This window comes from Sycon ciliatum, chromosome 11 (assembly GCF_964019385.1).
Source record: "Sycon ciliatum chromosome 11, ocSycCili1.1, whole genome shotgun sequence".
Taxonomy (NCBI): Eukaryota; Metazoa; Porifera; class Calcarea; order Leucosolenida; family Sycettidae; genus Sycon; species Sycon ciliatum.
This window is the reverse complement of record NC_088653.1, coordinates 11,386,011-11,412,485: the sequence shown is the minus strand read 5'-3', so window position 1 is coordinate 11,412,485 and position 26,475 is coordinate 11,386,011. Positions and strand designations below refer to the sequence as shown.

At 49.6% G+C, this 26,475-nt stretch overlaps 2 protein-coding genes across 2 annotated transcripts; both read right to left on the bottom strand.

Moving 5' to 3' along the window:
• Positions 1-352: 352 nt before the first annotated feature.
• On the bottom strand, positions 353-664 carry LOC135827086 (prostatic spermine-binding protein-like). The gene has a single exon (XM_065339610.1). It carries the CDS (start codon positions 662-664, stop codon positions 353-355), a length of 312 nt encoding a protein of 103 aa, XP_065195682.1.
• Positions 665-1,783: 1,119 nt separating this feature from the next.
• Positions 1,784-5,979, bottom strand: LOC135827085 (uncharacterized). The gene is made up of 2 exons (XM_065339609.1): positions 2,870-5,979; positions 1,784-2,828 (listed from the first exon to the last, which is right to left on the bottom strand). The coding sequence occupies exons 1-2, from the start codon at positions 5,977-5,979 to the stop codon at positions 1,784-1,786; spliced, it is 4,155 nt and encodes a 1,384-aa protein (XP_065195681.1).
• Positions 5,980-26,475: the final 20,496 nt, after the last annotated feature.

Below are 26,475 nucleotides of genomic sequence, written 5' to 3'. Positions count from 1 at the left end.
CATGTGCACGTCTACTGGTTTCCTGTGTTCATATCTGGAGTAGTCTGGCTGTCATGTCCATTGGCGGGCTGTGTGGTCACATGCTTCGCCATCTTAGTGCAAGACAGAGCTGTCTGAACTATCTACGTGGAAATAAAAGTTTAATTAAAATTATGTACATGATTGTATGAAAAGTATGAATGCCGCAGACATCACCACGCAACATGAAAATTTGCTTACACAGATCAGGCTTGTGCATACGAATACAAACAGCTTCAAGGACCTTCAACTACTGGAGATAACGGGCATCACACAGTACAGAGAAATGGGAATCGCCACACACACTCAAATAATCGGGACGAGATAACAAATGTTAGTACACAGCTGACTTCTTACGAACTTCACCCTCATCAGCTCCATCACCATCTCTGCCACCTGTCTCCTCATCGTCCGTTTTATCGTCATCACCACCAGCCGTCTCATTGCCATCCGCCTCTTCGTTATTGTCCTCATCATCATCCGTCTCCTCATCATCCGCTTCGTCGACATCCGCCTCGTCATTATCCGCCTCGTCATCATCCGCCGCATCATCAACCAACTCATCTTCACCGCCAGTCAGTCTTATACCATCCTTGCTCTCCTTGCTACGCCTTCCCGGTGCTTCTAGCTCATCAGCGTTTCCCATTTGTGTTTCGTTTTGCTTTTGGCTTCTGTTTTCCTTCACTGCTTTGCGTGGGCCTTGGCCATTCCTGAAATATATCTCCGTTTAGTAATTCGCAGTCGACCTCTGCTTTCTACTACAGCGTGCTGTGGTGCCCGCACAACGGGACACTGTGTCAAAGAAGTGGGTCCAATTTCTGTGATTGACAGCACTGTAGTTGTTGCCGACTATGTGCTTGTATTTATTTATGTATTTATATCATTATCTCATGGCACATCATGATGACAGCCAGTAAAACTGAGACAAGGGTGAAAGCCAACCACACCAGTAAAACAGATAAAAGAATACAAATACAAGGCAAAGAAGGCAAAGGAGGAGACAAACCAGCAGGATGTCATGCAAATACATGAAACCTATAATTAAGCAGAGATTTTAGCAACAAAATTATCCATCGACGTGCTGGTCTTGGTCTGCGTTGGTAATGTTGCCCAAAACACATAGCCAGCAAAGATCGGGGATCTAGTGAATAGGGACTAGACCCTAGGGGTTGCTTGGCAGATGGGACAAAGATATACGGTGGAGTCGGCGAGACGGTATTCAGCAGAGAGGGTGTTCCAGTGTGCAACTGCGCTGTATGTGAGCGAGTGAAAGCCAGAGTGTCTATGGGCTGTTATGTTCTCATGCACACCACTACTACTAGACAACAGGAACTAGTTTGGTGACAAGATAATAGAAGCTAATTATTTACATTCTCAAGTGAGAAAGAAGAGCAAGGAGAAGAACACATGAATCTAGAATATGGATGCGTGCATGCGTCCAATAGAGACATGACGTAATCACGTGAAGCAAGGCGTATAACGTAACAATACGCGTTATACGGGTGATAACAACTTGAAGTACATGCGCAATACATGAGTAGCTAGCATGATACATCACGTCCCTTCTGAGATAGAAATATAACAATTACATTTACATACATGTATCTCACACCCCTTCTGAGATGACAACAAGGCATCTAATATCAACTAGAAAGGACGGCAAAGAAGATAGAAATAACTGAGTACAAACATAGCTGAGCTCAACAAGAGACAGAAAGACGCACATGCAGCAAATCATAAGTTTGGTCACGAGTGTTCGAAATATTCAGCCTAGACGGGGTTGGCGGCTTCGCTGGCTGCGCCGGACTGGCGGGGCAGGCTGAGTGATGGTTGTAGCAGGCATCGGCTGTGCAGGTGCTACGGGCAAGACAACAGAACGAAGAAAGTGACGGTTTCGCCAGTATATTCGGCCACTGGGAAGTTTGACCATGTAGTCGCGGTGGCTCCCAATGGCGACAATGGTACCGCGGGCGTTCCACAACTTGCTGCGGGGATCTTGTAGATCCACAGGGCAACCAAGGTGGAGGGCAGGCAGAGAACGGGCAGACTGGTTGTAGTGCTGACTGGCTGCTTCAGACTGGGCAGAGGCACGACTGTCGATTTCGTCAGCGGTTTCTTGCCACGCTGGGGCAAAACTGGTCCGGTGGGCAAGCACGAATGACGACAGGGGGCGGCCAAACAGGGCCTGCGCTGGGCTCTGACCGGAGCTACGGGGAGTGTTACGCCATTCCAATAAGCCACGACGGAAGGCGTCGACATTAATGTCTCCGTTGGTGGTGGTCTTGTACACGAGAGATTTGATGGCCTTGACAGCCGCCTCCGCATGGCCATTCGATTGTGGGTAATGCGGACTGGATCTGACGTGGCGGACTTGCCAACGCTGACAGAAAGCGGAGAAACGCTGCGCTGTAAACTGCGGACCACCATCAGTCGTCAGGACAGCTGGGACACCGAGATCCGCGAACCAGCCTCGGAACGCACGGACTACGTCAGCGGAGGTGGCGGTGTGTCCTATCTTGGCAACACAGGACCAGCCGGTCTTGCCGTCCACGTATACCAGGAACTGGTAGCCTTGGCATTCGAACAGATCCGCGCTGGTGCTCTCAAACGGGAGGGCAGGACAACGATCCTCAGTTGCCAGCAGCGGTTCCTTCACTTGGGAGGGTGCGTGGTGACGGCATTCAGCGCAGCTGCGAACGATATTGTCAATGTCGTTGGACAGCTGGGGCCAATACACCACCTGGCGAGCACGAGCCTTGGTACGGTTGAGACCTTGATGAGCAGCATGCAAGTCGTCAAGCACACTACGCCTGAGGGAACGCGGGACCACAATGCGAGGACCTTTCAGTACCAGGTCCTGGTCGACTGTAAGATGATGACGGACTGTCCAATACGGCTGGGCAGCAGGACATAAGTCGCGTTTGTCGTCGGGAAATCCATTCCGGACGGTGGTGAGGAGTGCCTGATAATCCGAGTCAGCTCGAGCGGCTTCTTGCAATTCGGCAAACCGGAGATTGGCAATCTGGCCTTCGGTGTCTTTCCGAATGCAAGCGCGTATGGCAGGAGTACGAAGGGCTGGGTGTTCACCGAGCTCATCGTCAGGGGTGGGATCATCCACTGGATTGCGGGACAGCGCGTCGGCGAAAGCGTTGTCAGTACCCTTACGCCAAGTGGCATGCAGCTGTATGGACGAAGCTTCATGACCAGGCGTTGGAGCCGGGGATTCTCAATCTGATCGAGCGAGTACGAGTTGATGATTGGTGTGAGGGGCCGGTGGTCGGTGACAAGCTCAAACAATGTACCGGCGAGGTAGAGAGAACATTTCTTCACCGCCCAGACGACAGCTAGGAGCTCCAGTTCGATGACAGCATACCGGGATTCTGGATCCGACAGAAATCGACTGCCACACTGGAGAATGCGCCACTTGCCATCTTGCAACTGCCACAGAACGTAGCCAATGCCATGCAAAGCAGATGCATCGGTCTCTAGGCGGAGTGGCTGGTCACGTTGGAAGAATGATAGCGTTGATGGTGACAACAGCTCAGCCTTGGCAGCGTTGACTGCGTCTGTGTGAACTGAGTCCCATACAAACTCGTTGGACGTCTTGAGCAATGGGCGCAACGGGGCGGCGTGCTCAGACAGGTGCGGGGTGAACTCACCACACTGGTTGATAAGACCCATAAACGATCGGAGATCAGTGCGGTTGCTGGGAGCTGGAAACTGGCTGATAGCTTTGACCTTGGCATCATCGACGGTCCAGCCGTCAGCACTGATGCGGTAACCACAGAACTCCACGACTGGCATGCCGAACACAAACTTCTTGGCGCTCAGAGTAATGCCATTCTCCCGGGCGCAGAGCAGGACATCCCGGACGTGAGATCGGTGGGTGTTCAGGTCATTATCGTAGACGAGGCAGTCATCAACGACCTTCTGGAACTGGGAGATATGAGCGAACGCGGCGTCGGTGCGGCGATTAAACTCGTCTCCGGCAGAGACCAATCCTTGTGGGTTGCGTAGGTACCTGTACCGACCCCAAGGTGTCATGAACGTGGTCAACGGACGGGAGGCCTCGCTCAGAGGAACTTGCCAATAGCCGTGGCGGGCGTCTAGCTTGGTGAAATATCTTGCGTTGCCAACGCTGGATACAGCGTCACGAGGGCTTGGTGCGGGGTGAGCAGGGCGTTCGACTTGGTCGTTGAGCTTTTTGAAATCAACGGTGAGCCTCTTCTCGTTTGTCCCCTTCTTGTCCACGATGACAATTGGGTGACACCACGCACTGGGTTCGGTGACCTCCTCGATGATGGCATCCCGGACCATGTCATCCAGCTGGGACTTCACTTGGTCACGGTACGCATGCGGGATCTGGCGGGCATGATATGCAGCGACAGGCTTAGCATCAGCTCGCACTCTAATTTCCATAGGTCCACCAAGCATTGGCTTCAACACAGAGTCATCAAAGACGTCAGCAAATTCAGCTAGGAGTTCGGCTCTCATCGTCTCTGAGTCGGTGGCTTTGGACACAACCTTGTCCGCAGGTGCACCGGGAACGACCGATGGGACTACCTGTTGGACTGCTGCGATTTGCTTCGGCCAGCCGGACGGCAAGTATCCTAGGGCGTGCAAGGATGAACGGGATAGGAGGGCATCAGTCAAACCATCATAGACATGAATGGTGGACGTGTGCTGGTTTGGTCCACAACTGAGAGTCGCCGAAATCTTGCCAACAGGGGTGAGACTGGCGCCATCTGCGGTACGAACATCGTCGATGTCGTCAAGCAGGTTCTCGACAAATCCGCCTAACTGGTCAAGGTGTTGAGTGCCGATGGCATCAACGTCGCTACCAGTATCCGGGAGCCAACTAAGAGCTACGGGCTCTGGCTCGGTCACAAGCTGGGTGGCAACGGAAACTGTTGCGTCGTCCAACAGAGATGCTCGGTTGAGTCGCAAGTGTGCGATCTTGGACGACTTGTCCGGCTTCTTGGCAGGCTTGCGGCACATTGCCCGGAAGTGACCCGTTCCATTACAGTTGAGGCACACTTTGTTGATCGCGGGACACGGCGATTTCGTGTGCGCTGTGCGTCCGCAGTTACGGCACTTATCACGAGCAGAAGTGTGCTTCGCCTCAACTGGGGGCTGTGAAGCTAACTTCGCGCGCTGATAAGACGACTTCCTGGCAGCATTGACTTGGCCGGCGGTAGGGATGTGGTGGCTGGTCTGTGTGGCTGCCTCTTCTGCACGACACACCTTGACTGTCGCCTCCAATGTCAGGTCGGAGGTGGACAACAGTTTGTGACGGGTGGTGTCGTCCAGGATACCGATCACAATGCGGTCTCGCATCATGTCCGCGTGGACCCGTGCAAGATTAGTCTTGCACGTAGAACAGGCACGTGCCGAACAGGCAGAACAGAGCTCGTGTTCCACAAAATCACACGTGTTAAACAACTCCTTCAGGGAAGTGTGGAACCCGTCAAACAATTCCCCTTTCTGTTGCGTGCGCTTATAAAATTCAATTCGATCAAGTATCGGGTTTCTTTGCCGGCGAAGAAACTGCTTGACCGCCTCCAAGACGTCACACGCATCAGGATTGGTCGCGATGACAATGGTGCCCTCCCTGATAAAACGTCTGAGGTCTTCGTCCAGGCACTGACGGATGGCAGATACCCTGGTTTCCTTTGACTGTGCTGTCAGGTGCTGGCACCGAGAGAAGTCTTCCCACAGTTCCTGCCAGGCAGCAAACTCTGACAAGGACGCGGAGGACAGCAGCATGGGTCGCTCCGCCGCGACAGGCTTTGGAGCTGGCGGTGCTGGCGACGAGCGAGGCTGACTCTGTTGAGTAAGACCAGTGATAATTGCATCGAGACGCTTCTCTCGTTCATTGGCTGCCTCCATCTGCTTTTTGAAGAGATCGGCAAGAGCAGCGATATCTGCGCTCGGCACACTTGGTGCAGCTGCATCTGACATTTCGGAAGACGGTCACGACTAGAGAAATAAATAAAATTTAATTGGACCTGCAGGCCTCGTGCGAACACAACCGGGATGCACCACGGGCAAGAAAAACACAGGTACGAAACTTCACTGCGCCATGTTATGTTCTCATGCACACCACTACTACTAGACAACAGGAACTAGTTTGGTGACCAGATAATAGAAACTTTTTATCTACATTCTCAAGTGAGGAAAAAGAGCAAGGAGAAGAACACATGAATCCAGAATATGGATGCGTGCATGCGTCCAATAGAGACATGACGTAATCACGTGAAGCAAGGCGTATAACGTAACAATACGCGTTATGCGGGTGATAACAACTTGAAGTACATGCGCAATACATGAGTAGCTAGCATGATACATCACGATGGGCAGGTCTGAGATCTGAGGTCTGTGTGTGTGTGTTTGTGTTTACGTATGTGTTTTTGGATGTGTGTGTGCATGTGCATGTGTGTGTGTGTGTATGTGCATCAACATGTGTATGTATGTGGGTATGTGTGTATATGTCTTGTCTTTAATTTTGCTGCTTCTTCCAGGCTGGTGACACACCATTACATCATGCAGCAGATTTTGATAATGTTTCTGTAGTAGATTATCTTCACACTGCTGGACATTCGTTGGAACCAAAGAATAATGTAAGTCATAATTATTATCCGTGATGCATTCTTGTTTGTATATGAGTAGAATAATTACGCAGGTGAATAAATTCAGTGGGTATTGACAATGCCTGTGGGTCTGTTTTACGCTATAAATTCACAATTGACAATTTTTAATGTCCACAAAAGGTTTCGTGCGATTCAAATATGCTATAATACTAAGTGGTAGCACAAACTTCAGGCTGTTCATCATCATTAAGAAAATAAATGTTTTTTACGAGTAAACTTCCGTGCTTTCTCTTTATAAATGTGACGTTTCTTCTCCCGTACATTGTCTCCTTCCTCATCAACAAGGGGATATAGCGGCACGAGCAAACGAGAGCAAGAACAATGAATTATGGATATGCACGATGTATATTGGTCGTGCATTTATCACCGTTGTTTTTAGCTATTCTACTTTGACCCGGTTTTATCACCTCATTGCTGTACGTAATTCATTTATTTGCTCTTGTTCGCTCTTGCTTGTATATCACCTGAGGAAAAGGTACGGTAGTTTACTCGCAAAACCATTAGATTATTATGAATGTTGTTGAAGAGCCTAAGGTTTGTCCTATCAACATAACGAGCAGTTGTCCTTTGCTTCATCAGCCTGGAAAAAAATTAATGAGTTACTTGCGTCACATCAAACGTGCTCGTAAGTCCAATGTTTTGAAAAGATCTGGTACTTCCTCCGTTAACAAAAACTTCGTGATGGATTTTGATGGATATGAAAACGCTTAGAACAGGTCAAGAACAGTTTGTATCGACATCAAATCACTGGACGAAGGAGATTCAGCCTATGTACAGCGTCTTTACAAGAGAAACTGTTGGCGGAATGAGCAGAGAGTTCAGTTTGCGTCGCTTTCGCTTGACTTATTTTTGACCCTGCGTCGCTGTCGTCATCTGCTGCACACGAGTCGTCATCTGCTGCACACGAGTCGTCATCTCTCTCGAATCATTGTTCAGCTCGTTTCAGCCTTGGCTCGGCTTCTTTGATCACACTCTGCTGAGCTTGATGTAGCCGTCGTTCAAGTAAGTAGTTGGCTTTCAAGCTGCGTGATCCGCCGCGATGGCGATTCCTCGTTTCCACCAGGGGGTCGTAAAATTATTATACGACTCCCTGTTTTCATCTTCGCTCTCCAGAACTCCGCGAAACGAGGAGTAAAGGCACAGCCAAACTGATTCCATTTTCTCTGATGGATACCCCTGCCAGCACTGAACGGCAGCGGCTAGCAAGTCCAGTCGACTTTCTTTAGCCACGAGACTTGCATCGGACTGCAGACTTCTTAAAGAATACATGGTCATCAGCATTCGAATCTGGGCTTTGCGCAGGTTGAACAAGAACTTGAGCTCAGAATTATTTTCATTGAGCCGTGCGATCGGACCAGCTCCTTGTTCACTCGCTCATTGTGTGGACTCGCTGTTCAGTTTGATCGCTCTTTATCACTCTCCAACTGACTCAGTGCTAGAGTAGTAGAGAGGCTAAGCAACGCAATATCCCCTCGGAGAAGTGGTATTTCAGTTTTGCTCGCCATAACTGTCATCACCTATGTTTCCACAGCGCAACCATCGATTCCGCTCGGCTTGTTGTGAAAGGTCGCTTTCCTTGAATCGTACCTCTTTCATGGCCCGCCAGGGAAGGCCAAGAAAGCGACTGCAACTCATTTTACGGCAGTTTGTGCGCAAACCAGTCCCACAAAAATCCATCACGAAGTTTTTGTTAACGGAGGAAGTATATGGTTCCACGTTGGCACTTTGAGGACCGCAGCATCTCGGCTTTATCCGGAAACCTTCTTGAATGCTGGACTCCAGGTGCCCCCCCCCCCCCCGGTCCTGGAGAATGGCAGGGTCGTGTGAATGAGCCCTGCACAAACCACTCTGGCTCAACTCATCCAACGTGGTGGCCATCGCCTAATCGGGGAGGGAACCTACTTTTGCCACCTGTACAATATGCATTGTCGAGATGCACGTCACCTTCTACAGATGATTTTGCCACCCCAGCAACCCCAACACCAGCTGGCGAGTGGACGCAGTTTTTGGCGCTCTGGAATCATTCAATCCTGTGTGTATGTATACCTGTTAGAAATGACTCGAGTATGTTCTATACAGCCGAGTGGCAGCCTTCCCAGGACCATGCCTTTTTTATTGGACTGCTGCTTCCCTCTGGTGTCAAACCAGATGAAACGAGAGAGCTTGGAAGCTCAGGGCCCTACGCTATGCTTTTTTTTGCCTTGATGACTTAGATAAAAAAAAGCATAGAGATGTTATAAATTCTGTAAAAAAATTCTTTTTTTTAAGACATAACCTGGGATTCGAACCCGCACTATCGCGCGCCCTGCATGCATCCCCCGATACACTTCGCATACATACTATTTCTTTTTTGTTTTTCGATTTTGACAGCATGTTACAAGGCGAGGACGCGTAGTGCTCCTGACTACAACCATAACCCGGTTGACAGAGTCCCGGTCTTGCGACCATCTGAACCGTATTGGGAAAACCCCGGAACCGGGTTATGGTTGAAGTCAGGAGCACTACGCGTCCTCGCCTTGTAACATGCTGTCAAAATCGAAAAACATGTTAAACTACCAAGCAAGGCTTCTGTATATACCATACTAATTCTTCCAAGTTGTTTCATATTGTGATCTTGCATTTGAAAGCCCTATTTGAATATGCATTGTGGCCAGCCGTCTTTGATGGCACGGTACGGTAGTGGATAGGAACGGGACAGGTACGATCGAGGGTAATACGACACCGTCTCCAGTACCGTACCATCAAACACAGCTGGCCACATACAGCTGCCCGCAATATTTAAATAGGGCTTTCAAACGCAAGATAATAACGTGAAGAAACTTGGAAGAATGGGTATTAATGCGGATTGTATGGGGGAATGCATGTAGGGCGATAGTGCGGGTTCGAATCCCAGGATTTGCCTGAAAAAAAATAGGAAAAATCGAAAAATTTATAACAACCTATGCTTTTTTCCCGTCAGATACGGATAGCGCCAGGCGTGACACAAACAAACAAACAAACACACAAAACACACAAATACCAAATTAAAGCTGTGTGGACCCTGGCTAGCGCCAGACGTTACTGAAGTAACAACTTCTGCATAGCTACGGGAATAAAACAAATTGACCTGAGCGGAAGGCACCCCATCGCTCACCTGACAATGACAAAGATGGATTCACCATGGCGTCAGGGAAGAATACATTCCCAGCAACTCCCCGAGCTGCCAAACTCGCCAATGTTTTCTCCACTGCAGCTGAACGTGACGAAGTTTCAGGTGCTGAAGATACGAATAACAGTGGCGCACAGGTCACAATCAACGGAATAACATTTGAGTGCTAACTTGACAACAGCACCATCTTCCGACAACCTCTGCTCATCATACCCTAGTTCCTCTAAATCCTAACGCTAAAGCATTCCAACCCACTGTTACAAGAACAGTGCTTGCAACATCGGAGCAAAATATGACCATTGTATTCCTCAAAATTAATTTTGTAGTGTACGCTAAAAAATGCATGAACTGTCAGACCTGGTGCATTCGATGGACTGGGGCATTGTCGGTGTGGCCGAGACTTGGTTCACCAAGACAGTAGCTAACAATGAGATCGATATATCTGGATAAAGCCTTGCCAGGCTGGATCGAGCCGGCCGTCCTGGTGGAGGTGTGTGCCTGTATTACAGGGCTACTCTTCCTGTCACCATACAGCCAGATCTGAAGATCTGAAGGTGGATGGTATTGAAGGTGTGTGGATCAGTCTGCCCCACTCTAGACAGAGACACCTTTTTGCGTGTATTTATCACCCCCCCCCCCCCCCCCCCTGCTGAATCAATTCATTACCAGGACAGATTTGAGCAGGCTCTTCACCGGGCTTCAGTGGTATCTCCATCTGTCACCCTTTTCGTTGACTTCAACATTAAAGTTAGCTCAGCTGCAACACCCCAGCTCCACCATTTCAATGTTTGAATTCACTCTCTCGGTTTGATAAATCTAGACTCTTTCCCAACCCGAATACTAGTAACCCCAAGATGACCAGCCAGCACGACATTGGACCTGATCCTCACCAGTAGCCCTGCTACAGTCTCCTGCAATGTCATACCCTGTACTCTGAGTGATCACTCGGCCGTACATGCTAGACTGGACCTCGCGCTACTGTCTGCTAAGCATCAACACTCCTCTCATCGCCAGGGAGCAAGTTTAATGGGGTACTAGCTGTGCTAGTACTTGTTAGCAACAATCCGAACTAGCGCACACACTGCACTGCATTGCTCTGTACTGCATTCAAGACTGACGTCATGCGCTATGTTTTGCTGCGTTATCACAAATGGCACCAGCCAATCAAATCTTGCTGGCCATGTTGTGCTCTTCCAGACAACGGATCGTTCTTCAGCAGTGTTTCTTTTGGTGCTCTTCCAGACAACGGATCGTGCTTCAGCAGTGTTTCTTTTCCTTTCATAGCTTTGCTGCCAGCCTGAGTGTCACCTCAACATTTTATTTCTTCAGTATGTCTGACCTAACTGTCGACACTGTCAAGGCAATGTATTGCCAGGCCCTCCGCGGCCCGGTTTCTCAGCGCAGCTTGAATCCGAAAGGAAACTGAGTAAAAGTATTTTACAGGACCGTTTGCTGGCACAGCCAGCCCTTGGTTGTGAGGTATGCTCCCGCCAGGAGAACCAGCAACATGACAGTGCAGACACGGCTCGCGAGCCCAGAAGCCCGACTGGCACCAATGCCTCCTCCGCCAGCTCAGGTCACGCGGGCTCAACGGATCCCTGCGCTCTCGTACGGGATGAGGTGTAGTCGGCTTTGTCGGCCGCCAACACTTCCGGCTCAACATTCTGGCTGGTACACAGCCCGAATAACGATGGTCAGCTAAATATCGTTGAGTCGGATGACGCAAAGCAGGTGCGTCGCAAGGTTCACGATATTGCTACCCAGCTCGAGGCATGGACCGCATACATGTCTGTTATCACGGCTGCTGCCCCACACCGCACTGCTGATCTACTGAACTGATTGCGTACCAGCAGTTGATCCTGACTGCTAACCGCCAGTTCTTCCCAAGCCCACGGCTAGAGTACGACCGCAAGCTGCGGATGCTCGTGGCCCAGTAACCAGGCACGAAGAGGTTGAACACCGTCGACGTGAACCTATGGCTGATAGCTTTCACAGGCCATGCACACCCAAAACGTGCTCAATGTCAGACGCTGCTTTTCGTCCCCAATCTCAATTCCCCAAGCCATCAGCATGTACCTCCAGTGGTCGCACCCATACCAGCGACGGCCACGAAATCTGCCGGAATGTCAACGGAGGTCGCTATTCTTCATCGTCGTGTGGCTTGTCCCACACCTGCAGCCAGTGTGGCAAGGACCACCCATGCATCAGGTGCAACCAGCAGCAGCGCAGAGCCAATCGACCACCCCGCCGCTCCTAGCAGAATGGCTACTGAATCGCTTGACTCGGTACGTAGCTTCTTTCCTATACACTCTGCAGACACCACACTGCTAGCTGACCACTTTGCCCGCCTGTTACGTAGCCACCCAGATCAATTATGTGTTGCGAAAGTTCTCCATGCCCTGCGTCATGGCTTTGCTCTTGTATCTGCCAGCAAACACGACATTTTGGTTTTCTCTAATAATCTGCCCTCGGCTTTCACTCAGCCGGCATTTATTTTCGAGCAATTAATTGCTTCCTGCGCCTGCAGCAAGACCACAGGCCCATTTTCGTCACCTCCATTTCAGTTCATGCGCTGGAATTGGTGCCGTCCCTAAAAAGAATTTCAAGCGATGATTGATCCACCATCTGTCCAATCCGGAGGGCATGCGCGTGAACAACAGCATTTCTGCTGAGCCGCTCTCTCTGCTCTGCGTGAGCATTGACAACGCAATCAACATCATAATGTCATGCCCACAGCCGGTTTATTTGTCCAAGCTCGATTTACGCAGTGCATTTCGGCAGATCGCAGTCCGCCGTCAGGACTTCTCTGGGAAGGCTCCAACTACTATGAGCGCTTTCTGCCTTTCGGCCTTCGCTCCAGCCCAGCCATCTTTGACTCAGTAGCCACAGCAGTCAACTGGATCATGCAGCACGAGTTTGCTATAGATCACCACCTTCATTACCTCGATGACTTTCTTGATATCTCCACTGGTTTGGTTGCATCCGACCAGCAACTGACCATCCCCCTCCGGGCATTCACGTATCTCGGCATTCCTCCTTGCTACATACAAGCTTGAAGGGCCACCACCATCATCGACCTCCCTAGACTGCGAGCGCCATGAAGCTCCGCTACCAGAGGACAAGCTGTTTGAGATCCGTGAGCCAGTCATGGCTACTATCAGCGAGCGCAGCATCGGCCAGCGTCAACTCGAGTCCCTCCTGGGGAAGCTCACTTTTGATGCCCGAGTCATCGTTGCTGGACGCTCATTCATGCTTCATCTATGATCAGTGTGCCCTGAACTGTATCTGTGTATGTGAGTGTGGTGCGTAAAGCCCATCTTGAGAATGGGTTTGCAGGGCCCTTAGTAGATGCTTGCCTTCTGAAGAGGGTGATGAAGAGCATCCAGCGATGCCATGGTACGGCTGTACTCACAACTCGCCTACCTATCACTATGCCAATCCTACGACACCTGATGGATGCACGCCGGAAAAGTAGTATCCTGAATGGCCATGACAAGTTGCTCTACCAAGCCGCCATGCTGCTAGCGTTCTTTGGATTTCTTCTGTGTGCCGAATTTACTGATGGCATCACACGGGGCTGCACTAGGTCTCCGGGTGACGGACGCCTGCAACTCCTCCTGCTTTCATCCAAGACAGACGCATTCGGTATAGACGTTACCAGTGACATTGACCCGTCTGTACCGCCGTACTGCCCGGTCCGTGCCATGGTTAGCTACCCATTTGTCACTCGTCGCGAGGGACTGGAGCAACTCTTGTTCGTACTCTCGAACGGACAGCAGCTGACCAGGCAGTCATTCACAGTAACAGTATGGTCTCTTGTCGTTGCGGCCTGTGTACTATCCCAGTCGAACTGCTCCGGGCATTCAGTCCACATCCGTGCAGCCACCACCACTGGTATGGCTGGTGTCCCCGACTCCTTCTTCCGAGTGGCGGGTCAGCGGAAGAGCGATGCGTGTCTATGCTACATCCGGACTACAACAAGCGCTAAGCGCCAGCTGTCGTACCGGCTCGCTGCCGTGTCATGGATGCCATGATGCCCGACTCGCATGAGTAATGAGCTTCTGAACTCTAGCTGTACAACTCTTGACTGTCCTGAAATTAATTGACCCTTCATGTGCATCAATAGTGCTTAGGTGACGGAGTGCTGGTTTCATGGGTCCACTCTCACAACTGTGCTTACGCTATATTACATCCATTTAGCATTGCCGCTCTACTTTGAGCTAACAGCAGCTCTACTTTGAGCTAACAGCAGCTCTACTTGGAGCTTACAGCACCTCTACTTTGAGCTAACAGCAGCTCTACTTTGAGCTAGCCGCAGCTCTACTTTGAGCTAACGCCAGCTCTGCTCTGAGCTAACAGCAGCTCTGCTCTGAGCTAGCAGCAGCTCTACTTTGAGCTTTAAACGAGTTGTTTTGAAACCAGCACTCCTTAATCCAAAGATGACTCTTTCTTGACTTGTTTGTGTGAGGGTTGGGGCTTAACAGCAATATGCGTACCATGAACCTTCCAGAATTTCGGGATGAACTTGCCAACGCAAACCTAGGCGTGTTCCAAATGACTTCCTCCACTGATGAGATGTGGAGCACTTGGCAAACTAAATTCATGAGCGTTCTTGACAGACATGGCCCTCTTAAATCCGCCAGCAGGAAGGCGAGCGCATATCCACCGTGGTCTGACAGGGAATTGTAACAAGTCCAGTGTCGCAAGAACAGGCTACATCGTCAGTTGCGTCAGGACAAGGACAGCACCTATCTCTACTTTGCATACAGGCTGCCATGGACGAACGGATATCCTTTGCAAACACTCACAGCCCACTCGACATTGGACCAATTACTTGCTTTTGCACAAGAAGAACTAAAACTAAAAGAGCAAGAGAAAAAGGATCAAGCCTTGCGCACCAAGATCACATGGAGAAAATGGCGACCTACGTCATCTTGTGCACTCATAATAATACTAGAAAAATAGTATTGGAAAATGGATAAGAGCGCGGATAAATAATACAAAGCTCAACAAGAATGGATACGTCGTGATCAATAGTAAATATGTTCGATATCAAGAAAGAAATAGAGAGAGAGAGAGAGAGAGAGAGAGAGAGAGAGAGAGAGAGAGAGAGTAAGTTACATTTATAAAGACAGTTAGGTCTAACAAATGAGGACTGAGACCTCAACAACAGGGTTTTTACGCCTGAAAGCAGGTGCATGATTTAACAAGCAGGTTGTCAGTCTAGATTTGAGCCAGAGCACGCTAAAATATGACCACAGACCAAAAATTCGATTTTCACTTTTTTGTTCAAAAATGATCAACCACACCTAATGTTCACTGTCTGAAAGTTTTGGATTGATCTGACATATCTAAGTGTTGCTACAACGGTATTATATGCAGCACTGTTGAAATGGTGAAATTCTATGTACAGCAATGGGATTGTCATTCTTGCCCACAGTTGATATATCCCTTGGTTCATCCTTTCCGGGTCACAATTCCTCTGTCCAGGGTCTTATAGCATGAGCGGACAGGTACTCGGCTACATTCAAAATGTATATAGGCAGCTGAGCTGGGTGTGCGAAATACCTCCTGGTTGGAGCACCACTGGAGAACCATCAGCGAAAACACGGTCAACATCTGTAGCTGGCCGAAGAAGTTGCCACTCCACGTTAACTCCATCACACTCCACCTGTACTTTCAGATATACAGTATACACTGCTGCACACAGTCTTCCTCAACATACTCGACGTTGCACTCATATTTCCCACACCAAAGCCCATCTGCACACGGTGAGTCCGCTCGTCAGAGAGTACTGCTTTCGCTGCCTACTGCTCGTGATAGCGATGTTCCGCATAAGGGTACTCAAATTATCGACTTGAGCAAGTTGAGGGAGCAGCATAGTCCATTCATTGTTTTTGCACTTGCAACCAATACTGGCATTATCCAGGATATGTGCAGCGATGTCCATTCTGGCGAAATCATCGGCCGACTCGCTTGCCAGGTTGTCATCAGAGTAGAATTCCTCGTCACAGCAGATCGTGGGACTACCAGCGTCAATTCTTTTACACTCGATGAAAGTGTTGCCCTCAAATGAATCGTCGCTGTAGCCAACGTTGTCTTCCTTCTTTTTCCGACCGGAATCCTCAAAATATTTTCATCCTGCGCTTGAAGTGCGAGGATGTCGTCTTCTTCCGCTCCGCAGTTCATGACTACTACTAGGCTCTTTGGTCGATACATCGATGACGATCAGTTTTAGGCGACTCAGTGCAACATGGAATACAAACTCAAACAAATAAACTTACTTGCAACAAAGAAAAGCATCGGGAACAGTCCAGTCGACCGAGGAGAACAACAACAGCGACTCGCGTTGCACTGCACTTCGTATTTTTGGCAGCGGAATTCAAATCGCGATTTTCTCGACTTTTTCCAAAAAAGCTGTGGTAATGTTTTAGCTCGCTCTGGCTCATTTTATGCGCAGATGGAGAAAAATGCGCAGAATTTTTGTAATGAGATGAAAAGCAGAAATAATATGAAATAAGAAAATATGAAATGAAAGCCTGATCACAACCCCGCCCAACCTTGTGAACTGGGTATGGTGGATTAAGAACCCGGGTTCAACGCTCGAGCTAACCGCAGTTCTACTTTGAGCTAACGCCAGCTCTGCTCTGGGCTAACAGGGATGGGGCTAATGGGGGGCTAGCTGTGCTAGTATTTGTTAGCAACAATCCGAACTAGCGCACACAGCGCCTTGCATTGCTTTGTACTGCATTCAAGACTGACGTCATGCACTTTGTTTTCCTGCGTAATCACTAATGGCACCAGCCCGTTTTGCTGAAAAGAAAAACAAATCTTGCTTACCCGGTTGTGCTCTTCCAGACAACGGATCGTGCTTCATCAGTGTTTCTTTTCTCACTATCCCTCCCTATCCAACCTATTCACACCATCATTATAATTACCGTACCCACTAATCGGGTCCACTCTCACAACTGGTGTTATGTAGCTATTTGCTGCGGCTCTGGCTTGCGCCATCTTACATCCATTTAGCATTGCAGCTCTACATTGAGCTAACAGCAGCTCTACTTTGAGCTAACAGCAGCTCTACTTTCAGCTAACAGCAGCTCTACTTTGAGCTAACTGCAGCTCTACTTTGAGCTAATCACAGCTCTACTTTGAGCTAACAGCAGCAGCTTTACTTTGAGCTAATCACAACTCTACTTTGAGCTTCAAACGAGTTGTTTTGAAGCCAGCACTCTGCAATCCAAAGATGACTCTTTCTTGACTTGTTTGTGTGAGGGATGGGGCTAACCAGCAACACGCAGAACCATAAACCATCCAGAATTTCGCGATGAGCTTTCCAATGCCAACCTGGGCATGCTCCAATCGACTTCCTCCACTGATGAGATGTCGAGCACTTGGCACACTAAATTCATGAGTGTTCTTGAGAGAGATGGCCCTCTAAAATCCACCAGCAGGAAGGCGAGCTCATATCCACCGTGGTCTGACACGGAATTAAATTAAATTAATATAAAATCTTGAAAAATCGCCTAATACGGGAGCTCGCCAGAGCCAGGGCCCATCTTTTTTTGAATGGACTGTAACGATACATACATTACCTTCTGTAAACCGGGTCAAAACATCCCCCGTGGCGAGTTACCTCAGCCGAAAGGTCTGAGCGATGGTTTTTTTCGGGATCACATGATTGGCAGCTTCTTTTAGATCTGGACGAGAGGCTAGTATTCCCACACTTTATTTCACCTACCACGTGTCGTCCAGACATAGTTCCCTTTTCGAAGAAATTGAGAAGGGTGCTTTGGCTGGAACTCACGGTGTGTAGCGAAGACCGCATCCTCCAGTTTAGGGAGAAGAAGCTGTCACGGTATCGCCAACTCAAACAGGAATGTAGGAAGAATGGCTGGGAAGTCGAGGCCCTCACAGCGGAGGTGGGGGCTACAGGAGCCATTTCCAGCAGCCTGGACGGTTTGGCACGAGCATTGGGCTGTTGTAAGGAAAAACAGCGCCAATTAAGAAGAAACTGCAGAAACGCAACAATAAACTCCAGCTACGTTATCTGGCTGAAGCGACGTGAGAAGGCTTGGTGTGACTGGCCACTGTTTTAAAAGTCCCCGAGAGGCAGTTTGTTGGCGCTTGGTTAGCGGACAGCCACCCAGCGAGGATAGTTGAGTACCCTTCGAATCTTTGTTTTAACTCGCCACACCGGCTTCTAAAGGGCCAGGTGGGTGTTCGCCAACCAAGTCGAGCCTTCGTTCGTTTTTTCTAGTCTACTGGCTTGTGCTGCGCCGCGCTGGAGCGAGTCTATCTGTAGATGCTTTCGCCGCATAGAGCTACTGTTGCACAAAGCCGCAACACTGCGCGCTGCTATTCGCTGTATGCTTTCGCTGCACCTAGCTGCTGTTTAACTGCACGACGCCACAACACAACTTCACTACAAGAGTCTCGTCCACAACTTCACAACAAGAGTCTCGTCCATATTGCCCTACGCTGAGTACTGGCCTGCTCCCGCTCGGAAGAGCTTTTTAGCCTTCACCGTTTTAGCTCAAACCCAGGCATTGGCCCACAGTGGCATCCGCTTCCCTTTTTCTTTTTCTCCTTTTACTTTCTCCGTCACTTCCTAAAAAAACAGCCGAGATGGTTTTTTACCCACCAGTTTTTTTTTTGTGAATTACTTTCCTCTGTTTTTGGTGCACAACAACATCTCTGGTGTCGCCTGCCGCGTCTTCGTTCTTGTGCTCCCCTCTATGTTCTACTGTTGTGCAAACCCTCTTTCTTGTCTGTCTCATTTTGCCCTGAGATATTTGATACAGTCATAGCGATAATATCATTATGACTTTCATCATTTACTCCCTCGTCACTGTACAGTTCTGTCTGTTTGGTTTTACTGTATTAAAATAAAGAAAACATTAACATTAACATTGAATAGTATTATTTGCTTGAAGTTGTAGTCACTTACCTCCTGTCAATTGTCCAGTTCTCCCTTTGCGTCTTCCTTTAGTCCCTTCGCCCTCTTATGTCGTCATAGCTGCTGCCTGAAACGTGCATTCCAAACTTGTTCCCGTTGACATATTCAAAAGCAGCCACCAAGTTGCGTTTGTTATGTCCGGTCGTTTGAAAAATGGCGTTTTTGGAAAACATTGAAACTCTTTAGAGGCTATAATCATTACATCGATCGAGCAAACGAGTAATCGGTATACAAAATGTTGCGATCGTTTCAACCCTATGAGTCAATACCTATCAGTCCCCTGTGTGCGTGTGTACTTGTGTGTGTGTGTGTGTGTGTGTACTTGTGTGTGTGTGTGTGTGTGTGTGTGTGTATGTTGTTCATGACATTCTGGAGCGACGCATAGAACTCGGCCTTTGCAGAGCGTTTGCTCCGAAAAGTCGGGGCATACGCGGTGACAATGGTAATCCAGTCTGTATTCCCATTTTCCAGTTCGAATCTCAAGCGGAGTGACATGACACGAGCAGAGAGCGGCGACGATTGACATCCACCCGCACGCCAAGCTTTCAAGGCATTTCCGCGGAGCACGAACGCAACCCCCTTGCCCCTCTGACATGGCTCACCGACTCCAGGTACTGGGCGTCCAGAAGTAATGACCTCCGCTCCAGTGACTCTGTACTGCTCACAGCCAAACCAATGCGTTTCCTGAAGACCGGCGATGTCCATTTTCAAATTTTCAAGATGTTCAACTATTTGAAAGATTTTCTTATCGTCGGAAACAATTCCTCTCACGGCTGCCGTCTGAACTGGTCCATCACTCTCCACAAGAGAGCGAACATTCCATGAGCCAATGCTCAGAGTCGTTCCAGGTCGTCGCCTTCGTGCAGTAGCTTGCTCCACTCGCGGGCTTGCAGGGCCTCGCGAAGGACTCCAAGGGGGGGGGGGGGGTGACGAGGAGAGTGTCGGCATCGTAACTATCCGACCAAGTCTCCTGTCGTTGAAGACCCCACCTCAGGCGCTGCTTGCCTGGACGGCTGGGGACACCCCAGGCCGTCCACAACGGCGAGGACAAGCACGGATGGAGGCCAGAAACAAGAGCCAAAAAAAGTACAACCGTCCTCCACCAGAGCAGAGGACACATTTATTTATTTTGCTGGGCGATTTCAACGCCAGAGTCGGAAGTGGACACAGTCAGGACAGCTGGTGCAGGGTGCGTGGCCCACATGGCCTTGGCATTTTGAACTCTTCTCGTGAGCACCTCCTCAGTTTCTTGGCCATGCATGAGGGCTGGATATGTAACACTTGATTCTGTAAGAAAGCAGAGTTGAAAGGTACGTGGATGCACCCTAGGAGCCGCCATGTGCACTGCATCGACTACATCATAGTTGCTCAGAGGGACCGTCACCGGTGTACGGATTCACAGATTATCCCATCGGCTGAGTGTGGCAGTGATCACAGTCTACTCGCAATGCGCTTCTGGCTGGGTCGTGTCAGGTGGCGGAAACCGGCCGCACAGTCTAAGAGGGCTCGTTTTGCAACGTGCCGCTTACCGGATAATATATCCACTGATGACAATGGTCAGGTCCGACGGTATCGCTGTCAGGCTCAGGGGTGCCGCCGACCCCTGCTCCACTGTTGATGAAAAATGGAACAACATCCGTAGTGCTATGACAAATGCCGCACAGTTTGCCTTGGGCTGCCAGGGTCGCCGACAGCCGGACTGGTTTGCTGATAGCAGGGATTCGGTCGGAAGTCAACAGACAAGAGCAAGGTCCATCGCGAGTGTCAATTTGCAGATGACTCTGCTCTGCTGGCTACCTCTCATGATGGTGCACAGCGGGCCCTTGACCAATTCATACATGTAGCGTATTCTTTCGGCTTGACAGTCAACCTGGACAAAACAAAGGTGATGGCTGCTGGATATGGACTCGCGGAAGCAGACCGGCTGCCCCTGGACATGGCGGGTGAGGTGGTCGAGTGTGTAGATAGTTTCCTTTATCTTGGCTCTCTCCTCCACACGAATGGCCGATCTACCCCAGATATCAGCTCGCGCATTGCCGGTGCATCACGTGCATTTGGAGCCCTGCGCCAGCCGGTTTTCACTGACAGCAACCTCTCACTTGCTACGAAGCGGCTTGTGTACGGGGCATGCGTGTTGTCTCTGCTTCTGTACTGTGCTGAGTGTTGGGTGCCGTTGAAGCCCGACCTTGATGCACTGTGCTCTTTCCATCTGCGCTGCATCCGTTCCGTGATGGGTATCAGCCAGCGGAATGTCTGGGACGAGCGACTGACCAGGGTTGATGTTCTGGAGCGGTGGAATCCGCGTCAGCCCCCTGACATCCCCAGCCTGCTGACATCGCGCCGTATGGTGTGGCTTGGGCATGTTGTGTGAATGCATGAGGAGCGTGCCCCGCGTCAACTACTGTTTGGCCCCCTACATCCTGTCCGTCCAATCTGCGGCCCGAGGAAAAGGTGACGCGATGCTGAGCGGAAGGATCTGGCGGCGTTGGGCATCGACAAATGGTATGACTTGGCCCAGGATAGACGGGAATGGCGGGCCGCTTGCAGTGTTCTGCCCCCGCCCGAACCCGTTTGTGAGCCCCTGCGGATACCTAGTGCCGAGTGTGGCCGTCTCTTCTCCAGGAGTGGTTTGCCTCGTCATAAATGCCTCGATGAGCGCCGCAAACCTGTATCAGAACATAGAGGTAGCCGACAATGTTCTTCCTGCGAGCGCTGGTATCGCAGTGCCGGAGGTTTGGCGGTCCACAAGTGCCCCAACTCCCGGATGCTCCCCACGACATCGTCTCGGGCTCCGTGCCGGGCGGCGGTGTCTACCTTTGCTGCTCAGGTGATTCCTCCGCCGCAGCGTGTGCGACTCACTCTCTCATGCTGCAAGGCCCACTGTGGGGCCTGTGGCCGATGCTGCCGCTCTACTCGTGGATTCCAAATCCATAGCTGCCGGAGATGGCTCTCTCGTCGTGCCGATTGAACATGGTCCCTGATCTCTCGGCAGACTGCCGACTTTCTGCCGACGCGCGTCGTTTTCCATGTTGTTGGCCCCGCGAGGGGACACGTGACCGTAATGGCAGTGTTTACCAGGACCAGGACCAGGTGTGTATGTGTGCATATGTGTGTGTGTATGTGTATGTGTATGTGTATGTGTGTGTGTGGGTGTGGGTGTGTATGTGTGTGGGTGTATGCATATGCGTATGTGTATGTGTATGTGTATGTATGTGTGTGTTTAAGTGTATGTGTGTGTTTAAGTGTATGTGTGTGTTTAAGTGTATGTGTGTGTTTAAGTGTATGTGTGTGTTTAAGTGTATGTGTGTGTTTAAGTGTATGTGTGTGAGTGTGTGTGTATGTGTATTTGTATGTGTGTTTGTGTGTGTGTGAGTGTGTGTGTGTGTGTGAGTGTGTGTGTGTGTGTCAGTGTGTGTGTATGTATGTGTATGGTGTATGTGTATGTTTGTCTGTGTGTGTGTAATCCTAGCACCAGTTGCTATGTCTAACGTAGCTGTTCGCTATCATTGGTTCTACGATGGGCAGGTCTGAGATCTGAGGTCTGTGTGTGTGTGTTTGTGTTTACGTATGTGTTTTTGGATGTGTGTGTGCACGTGCATGTGTGTGTGTGTGTGTGTGTGTATGTGCATCAACATGTGTATGTATGTGGGTATGTGTGTACATGTCTTGTCTTTAATTTTGCTGCTTCTTCCAGGATGGTGACACACCATTACATCATGCAGCAGATTATGGTAATGTTTCTGTAGTAGATTATCTTCACACTGCTGGACATTCGTTGGAACCAAAGAATAATGTAAGTCATAATTATTATCCGTGATGCATTCTTGTTTGTATATGAGTAGAATAATTACGCAGGTGAATAAATTCAGTGGGTATTGACAATGCCTGTGGGTCTGTTTTACGCTATAAATTCACAATTGACAATTTTTTAATGTCCACAAAAGGTTTCGTGCGATTCAAATATGCTATAATACTAAGTGGTAGCACAAACTTCAGGCTGTTCATCATCATTAAGAAAATAAATGTTTTTTACGAGTAAACTTCCGTGCTTTCTCTTTATAAATGTGACGTTCCTTCTCCCGTACATTGTCTCCCTCCTCATCAACAAGGGGATATAGCGGCACGAGCAAACGAGAGCAAGAACAATGAATTATGGATATGCACGATGTATATTGATCGTGCATTTATCACCGTTGTTTTTAGCTATTCTACTTTGACCCGGTTTTATCACCTCATTGCTGTACGTAATTCATTTATTTGCTCTTGTTCGCTCTTGCTTGTATATCACCTGAGGAAAAGGTACGGAAGTTTACTCGCAAAACCATTAGATTATTATGAATGTTGTTGAAGAACCTGAGGTTTGTCCTATCAACATAACGAGCAATTCTCCTTTGCTTCATCAGCCTGGAAAAAAATTAATGAGTTACTTGCGTCACATCAAACATGCTCGTAAGTCCAATGTTTTGAAGAGATCTGGTATATGGTTCCACGTTGGCACTTTGAGGATCGCAGCATCTCGGCTTCATCCGGAAACCCTCTTGAGTGCTGGACTCCAGGTGCCATTGTGTGATCTACAAGCACCCCCCCCCCCCTCCCCCCCCGGTCCTGGAGAATGGCATGGTCGTGTGAATGAGCCCTGCACAAACCACTCTGGCTCAACTCATCCAATGGGGTTGCCATCGCCTAATCGGTGAGGGAACCTACTTTTGCCACCTGTACAATATGCATTGTCGAGATGCACATCACCTTCTACAGAGGATGTTGCCACCCCAGCATCCCCAACACCAGCTGGCGAGTAGATGCAGTTTTTGGCGCTCCGGAATAATTCAATCCTGTATGTATGTATACCTGTTAGAAATGTATCGAGTATGTTCTATACAGCCGAGTGGCAACCTTCCCAAGACCATGCCTTTTTTTATTAGACTGTTGCTTTCCTCTGGTGTCAAACCAGATGAAATAAAACAAATTGACCTGAGCGGAAGGCACCTCATCACTCACCTGACACTGACAAAGATGGATTCACCATGGCATCAGGGTAGAATACATTCCCAGCAACTCCCCGGGTTTCCAAACTCGCCAACGTTTTCTCCACTGCAGCTGAACGTGACGAAGTTTCAGGTGCTGAAGATACGGATAACAGTGGCGCACAGGTCACAATCAACGGAATAACATTTGAGTGCTAACTTGACAACAGTACCATCTTCCGAAAACCTCTGCTCCTCATACCCTAGTTCCTCTAAATCCGAACTCTAAAGCATTCCAACCCACTTTTATAAGAACAGTGCTTGCAACATCGGAGTAAAATATGACCATTGCATTCCTCAACATTAATTTTGTAGTCTACGCTACAAAATGCATGAACTCTCGGACCTGGTGCATTCCATGGACTGGGACATTGTCGGTGTGGCCGAGACTTGGTTCTCCAACACAGCAGCTAACAATGAGATCGATATATCTGGATAAAGCCTTGCCATGCTGGATCGAGCCGGCCCTCCCGGTGGAGGTGTGTGCCTGTATTACAGGGCTAGTCTTCCTGTCACCATACAGCCAGATCTGAAGATCTGAAGGTGGATGGTATTAGTGTGCCCCACTCCAGACAGAGGCACCTTTTTGCGTGTATTTATCACCCCCGAACCCCCCCCCCTCCCCCCCTGCTGAATCAATTCATTACCAGGACAGATTTGAGTAGGCTCTTCATCGGGCTTCAGTGGTATCACCATCTCTCACCCTGTTCGGTGACTTCAAGATTAATGTTAGCTCAGCTGCAACACCCCAGCTCCACCATTTCAATGTTTGAATTCACTCTCTCGGTTTGATAAATCTAGATTCTTTCCCAACCCGAATACTAGTAACCCCAAGATGTCCAGCCAGCACGACACTGGACCTGATCCTCATCAGTAGCCATGCTATAGTCTCCTCCAATGTCATACCCTGTTCTCTGACTCGCCCGTACATGCTAGACTGGACCTCGCGCTACTGTCTGCTAAGCATCAACACTCTCATCACCAGGGAGCAAGTTTAATGGGGTACTAGCTGTGCTAGTACTTGTTAGCAACAATCCGAACTAGCGCACACACTGCACTGCATTGCTCTGTACTGCATTCAAGACTGACATCATGCGCTATGTTTTGCTGCGTAATCACAAATGGCACCAGCCCATTTTGCTCTTAAGAAAAACTAATCTTGCTTGCCCTGCTGTGCTCTTCCAGACAACGGATCGTTCTTCAGCAGTGTTTCTTTTTTTCTTTTTGGTCCTCTTCCAGACAACGGATCGTGCTTCAGCAGTGTATATTTTCCGTTCGTAGCTTTGCTGCCAGCCTGAGTGTCACGTCGACATTATATTTCTTCAGTTGGTCTGACCTAACTGTCGACACTGTCAAGGCAATGCATTGCCAAGCCCTCCGCGGCCAGGTTTCTCAGCGCAGCTTGAATCCGAAAGGAAACTGAGTAAAAGTATTTTACAGGACCGTTTGCTGGCACAGCCAGCCCTTGGTTGTGAGGTATGCTCCGGCCAGGAGAACCAGCAACATGACAGTGCGGACACGGCTCGCGAGCCCAGAAGCCCGACTGCAAAATGCCTCCTCCGCCAGCTCAGGTCACGCGGGCTCAACGGATCTCTGCGCTCTCGTACGGGATGAGGTGCAGTCGGCTTTGTCGGCCGCCAACACTTCCGGCTCAACATTCTGGCTGGTGCACAGCCCGAATAACGATGGCAAGCTAAATATCGTTGAGTCGGATGACGCAAAGCAGGTGCGTCGCAAGGTTCACGATATTGCTACCCAGCTCGAGGCATGGACCGCATACATGTCTGTTGTCACGGCTGCTGCCCCACACCGCACTGCTGATCTACTGAACTGATTGCGTACCAGCAGTTGATCCTGACTGCTAACCGCCAGTTCTTCCCAAGCGCGTGGCTAGAGTACGACCGCCAGCTGTGGATGCTCCTGGCCCAGAAACCAGGCACGAAGAGGTTGAACAACGTCGACGTGAACCTATGGTTGATAGCTTTCACAGGCCATGCACACCCAAAACGTGCTCAATGTAAGATGCCGCTTTTCGTGCCGAATCTCAATTCCCCAAGCCAGCAGCATGTACCTCCAGTGGTCGCACCCATACCAGCGTCGGCCACGAAATCTGAAGCAATGTCAACGGATGTCGCTGTTCTTCGTCGTCGTGCGGCTTCTCCCACACCTGCAGTCTGTGTGGCAAGGACCACCCATGCATCAGGTGCAACCAGCAGCAGCGCAGAGCCAATCGACCACCATGCTGCTCCTAACAGAATGGCTACTGAATCGCTTGACTCGGTACGTGGCTTCTTCCCTTTAAACTCTGCAGACACCACACTGCTAGCTGACCACTTTGCCCGCCTGTTTCGTAACCACCCAGATCAATCATGTGTTGCGTATGTTCTCCGTGCCCTGCGTCATGGTTTTGCTTTTTGTATCTGCCGGCAAACACGACATTTTGGTTTTCTCTAATAATCTGCCCTCGGCTTTCACTCATCCGGCATTTATTTCCGAGCAATTAACTGCTTCCTGCGTATGCAGCGAGACCACAGGCCCATTTCCGTCACCTCCATTTCAGTTTATGCGCTGGAATTGGTGCCGTCCCCAAAAAGAATTTCAAGCTGTGAATGATCCACCATCTGCCCAATCCGGAGGGCATCGGCGTGAACGACAGCATTTGTGCCGAGCCGCTCT